At 37.4% G+C, this 5,185-nt stretch overlaps 1 protein-coding gene across 3 annotated transcripts in view; it reads right to left on the bottom strand.

Annotated features, from left to right (window-relative positions):
* The window catches only part of SEC61A2 (SEC61 translocon subunit alpha 2), a 28,563-nt gene extending 23,437 nt beyond the window's left edge, over positions 1–5,126 (bottom strand). The window contains exons 1-3 of one of the 3 annotated variants that reach the window (XM_034644405.1): positions 3,310–5,126; positions 3,127–3,194; positions 1,980–2,045 (exon numbers count right to left, since the gene is read on the bottom strand). In XM_034644405.1, the coding sequence (XP_034500296.1) occupies positions 1,980–2,045; positions 3,127–3,194; positions 3,310–3,337 (162 nt within the window). In that variant the 5' untranslated portion in view covers positions 3,338–5,126. Of the gene's footprint in view, positions 1–1,979; positions 2,046–3,126; positions 3,269–3,309 lie in introns of those variants that run through there. The other 2 variants (XM_034644406.1, XM_034644407.1) reach the window with 2 other exon arrangements.
* Positions 5,127–5,185: the final 59 nt, after the last annotated feature.

Raw genomic sequence — 5,185 nt, 5'->3', positions numbered from 1 at the left:
AGACTAGGAAAACATATTCACAGTACATATATTTGACAAAGGACCTGTATCCAGAAAATATTTTAAAATGCATATAATTCAGGGCATCTGGGTAGCTCAGTTGGTTAAGCATCTGCCTTTGGCTCAGGTCATGATCCCAGGGATCTGGGATCAAGCCCCACATCAAGCCCCACATCGGGCTCCCGAATCGGCAGGGTGTCTGCTTCTCCCTCTCCCTCTGTTCCTCCTTCCTGTTCGTGCGTGCACTCCCCCTCAAATAAATAAATTTTTAAAAATCTTTTTAAAAATGCATATAACTCGAGACGATAATATAATTTTTTAATGGGCAAAAGCTGTGAAAAAGACACTTCACGGATGATAAACAAATGTCCCATAAGCACATGAAAAAATTGCTCAATATCATTTACCAGGGAAAGGCAAATTAAAACCACACCTATTAGAATGACTAATACTAAAATGCTCAACAACACTAAGAGCCCGCAAAGATGGGGAGTAACTGGAATTCCTATAGATGACTGGTGAAAATATAGAACAGCACAACCACTTAGAAAAAAGTTGGACAATTTCTTATAAAGCTGAACCTATAACTTCCATACAACCCAGCAATTCTACTCCTAGGTATTCACCCAAGAGAAATGAAAACAAATATTCACAGAAAGTCTCGCCCAGGAACATTCTCGGCAACTTTATTATAGCCAAAATCTGGAAACAACCCAAATGTCCAACAAAAAGTGAAGATATGAACAAATGGTGTATAGTCATCCATCCTCGGAAATAAGAAGGGATGAATTACTGCTCTACCAAACACATGGATGAATCTCAAAGTGTTGAGATAAAGCCAGACACTAAGGAATGATACTGTATGATTCCACTTAGATGAAATTCTTTAAAAAAGCAAATCAAATTACAGGAACAGAAAGCAGATCAGTGCTTGCCTGACACTGGGGGTGAGGTGGAGACTGACTAAGAGATTACACAGAACTTTCTGGAGTGACAGAATGTTCTGTATCTACTGAGGTAGTAGGTATGTGGGTGTATACATTTGTCAAAACTCTTCAAAATGTACACTTAAAAAATAAGTGTATTTTACCATACATAAATTATACCTTCATAAATCTGATTTTTTTTATGGAGGGGATGGAAATTTCTAAGATGTTAAAAGTTGGTGGTAAAAATATGGATGATTCTTTTTCCCCTCTACTTTTCTGTATTTAAAAAAAGTTCTCTTTCCCTGACCACCCAAAACAATTTTGAACTAAGTACAGTAGTAAAATATCTTAGTGGCCAAATTATTTCACTCTTCAAAAAGATACATTTCACTTTTCCCCAGACTATGGACTTATCCGCTCTACTGCGTCCTAATATAATTTTTTTATACTTCCTTATATGTATTTCAATAGCTCTTCAAAATCCTCAAAAAACTTGCACCTAAATCATCTAGTTTAATCCTCACAACAATCCTGTGACAGGGACAGGTACACTTTCTCCTCATTTTGTGAACTTAATCTCTACAAAATATTAATAAAAAGCATCAGTGAATTTTATCAATTTATAAATACAGTATATTACTGGGGTTCTAGAATTTGACTTTTTGGGATTCTTAAATTAATACATGCTATTTACAACATGACTAAAGGCCAACAAAACAAAAAAAAATATTTGCAATGTATATGTCAAAGGTTTAACACTTTATATATAAAAATCTGTCTTAATACAAAAAACTCAAGAAAAAAAATGGGTAAAGATCATTAACTAAAAACTAAGAGAAAAAAAGAAAAAAATGTTTCAAACCCACTAATAAAAAAAAAACACACACACAATAGGAGAAGATAACCATTTTAGCCATCAACTCAGATTAAAAATAACAATGCTCAAAATAATTTAGGATTTATTATTTTAACTAAAATAAATTTCTCAAATTGTAACCAATCAAAACCCTCCAACGGCATTGACATTCAATTAATATTTTGGTTACATACCTGACAACATACTAAGAAAATGAAGAGAGTTATGGCAGTCCATAGTACCTTCTCTCTAAACTGGATCTACAACAAAATAAGGATGATCAATCAAAACCAAGAATAGCAAATACAAAACAAAATTCCACATTAAAGCATAACATTCTGTATCATGACAGGCTCCTATTATTTACTATTAAGACACTCTCACCTAGTTAGTATCATCTAAAGCAAACAGCTCAGTTTTTCAAACATAACCTTCTTTACTTTTAAGAATTAAGTAAATTAAATACAGGCAGGCCTCATCACACTGTACTATGTTAACTGAAACCAAAGTGAAAAGCAAGACACAGATCCAATATGCATGCATTTCAGTTAACACAGCATTGTGCAAAGTGGGGACTGCCCACGATAACATCATATGAATATTTCATGGAATATCAAAAGCTAGAGCTTCTTGGGATGCCTAACATGTAACTGAAACAACTATTTTTAAAACCTCAAAGAAATTAAAAAAAAAAAAAGAAATACACTTCTAAATAAAACAGTAAGTTTAACAACAGTTTTACTTATCTCTTTTCTACACACCTATTCCTGTTAGTTTTGTGAGATATCAAAAGCACACTGGAAGAGGACTGTCAGGGAATTGGCCAGTTTGGAATTAATGATATTTCTGAATTTAAATACCTGAGCTCCGAAAGTGCACAATGATTGAAGACTAATTTGATGCAGTCATATTATTTTCTGAATGCATTTCTGTGATTTTTCTGTGTAATGAATGATCAAGAAATGGGAGGTATATACGTGTGCAATTGTAATTCCTTTATGGAAAACAGTTGTACGCATCAAAAGTGACCCAGCAGACTGCGTCATTCATAGTGCCGTGGGTCACTAGAGACAGAGGAGAATACCTTATCTAACACATAGGCCAAAGAAACACTTGGTTTGGAAATGTCCCAACTTAAAGAACAGTCATTTTTAAAACCAGAAGATAAACTTTCCAAACTGGTTTAAACTAGTTTTACTTACTTTGTGCCTCTTACAAGGAGGAGCAGCTACTATTTCTCCAAAAATGACAGAGAAGGGTTGGAGACAGTAAATCAATCTTGCTAGTTCAGTAGAACAAGTCATTTAGCTACCCTCTGTATTACCAAACTGTTATACTTACTTTCCTTTCAGGTTTCTGAATTTCTGGTAGAACTGCACAGAAAGGCTTGATGACTTCTAAAAATTTGACTGTTAAAAAAAGAAGAACGTCTCTGTTACAAAGTTTTTAAAAAGAGATGTACCTTTTTACAGAAACAAATACAAACATTCTCTAACTTCTAATGACAATTCATTCCATTCCTACCTCCAAAAGTAATAACAGTGGTCTTCATTTCAAATATATTGGGGAAGAAAAATAATCAAGGGACAAAAGAATCCAAAAGGTTTAAGGGTTTAGTTAGTAGAAGCAAATACAAATATCCTTCCACCATGATTTTGCTTCCTCATGCTTGCATCCAGCCCTTTTATAGATACAGAAAAGGAATAATTCCATGAGCATCACTACATCAAAAAAAAAGCAAATGCAGTCTACTATTACATTACCTACAGGACAATGCACTATAGAAGAAAGTAAGCCGTATCAGATAAGAAATACAAGAGGAAAGTACAACAGCCAATGGCCTGAAACTGCGAACTGACTTAATTTAGACTGAACGATGATGAAATGCATAAGTGAGAAAGATCATGGAATCACCTTTACTATATAGAGAGCTTTTTTTTTTTTTTTTGTATACAATCTCTGCTTCATTTCTCTTAAGTCAACATTCATTGCTTGGTTGCTCTCCCACATAATGATCTCAAAATACTTGCGTATGTACGATAATCAGCCCAGAAAATGACCATGACATTTCATAAGAAAGTACTGCTTTCCCAGATAACTCACTATATATCAAAGTAAGACAACCAAGGTTCTTTAAGGATAGACACTATATTCTGGCATAGCTTAAGTCAATTCCTGCCAAAGAACTGGAGAATGAAGATGATATTCTCTCAGTCTTTGCCAGCACCTGTAATGTGCAGAAACACAAGAAGGCACAAGCAGCTATTAGTTATGATCACCTTGCCCTGCAGACGCTGGATTCTGTATACTAACATCACGGAATTGTTTTAAAACTGACCTGAGTAATCATGCTTTCATAGTTAGCCAAAAGCTGACTATACAATCTTCTCGTGAAACCTCTCAAAATGATGGCAGTCACTGATGTTTGACAGAAGAATTCAGAAATTCCCATGGGCAGGTATTCATTGCCCAAGTACCATTTTGGACTATTTGGAAAGTAAACCTGAATTAGCGCAGCATTCTTCTCTAATGCAACACAAATTATCAACCACATCAGGAAACTCCCTAGACTCCTTTATCCGTTTTCCATCCCACCTCAATCCAAACACCACCCTCCCAGATTTCTTGGCATTTTGCGATCATCGGTGTTGGAGAGTTCATGTTCAAGCAATGCTTCTGTCGGCCACTTGTCTATTCTTGTGTTGCAGAATGTCACCGATTATACCGTAAATTCAAGGTCAGGGGTCTCCTCTACTTCCTTTCTGGTTGGCCAATGGGTGCACCGCTCAGGTTTGCACTTAACCATTCATCCAACAAACATCTAAACAGCTATGTTTTAAGTATATACGTGAATGCATGTAGCGTTGAGTGTTTAGGAGATGGCCCTTAAAGATCCCCATATTTCAAGGCCTTGTCCCTAAGGCTTTATACAACCGTACAGTGAGTTTCCAGTCAACGCTACAAAATAACTGAAATGAAAAATTTTAGGGAAAACGCTATGCTGCCAATCGCGCTTCTTTCCTCCCCTAAAATACATGCCATGCATCACTTTTTAAAAAATCGAACAAGTCAGAGAGCTTTATTCATCAAAAAACATGCCAAGGAAGGGTGACTTGGGAATAAAAATATGAGCTTCCTAAGCTCCTGAAAAATTAGAAGTGGTCCAGGTTTCGCTCGGTTCCCTAACTCCCCGCCCCCAAAACCAATGGCTTCCCCTCGCCGTCCTCCGCTCCTCGCCACCTAGCAAGCGCAAACCCCGGGCCTCCGGGCCCGGGTCCCCGCAGCCGGCCGGGGCAAGGCCGCACCGCCGGAGGAGCCCCGGCAGAGGCCCCCGACCCCCGTCCTCCGCAGCAGCCCGGCGCGGCCCGCGCCTCTCCGACCCCGGGCTGGGCGACCCCGG

Source organism: Ailuropoda melanoleuca, chromosome 15 (assembly GCF_002007445.2).
Source record: "Ailuropoda melanoleuca isolate Jingjing chromosome 15, ASM200744v2, whole genome shotgun sequence".
Lineage (NCBI taxonomy): Eukaryota > Metazoa > Chordata > Mammalia > Carnivora > Ursidae > Ailuropoda > Ailuropoda melanoleuca.
Note: the sequence above shows the minus strand (reverse complement) of the source record. Positions and strands in the feature narration are given on the sequence as shown.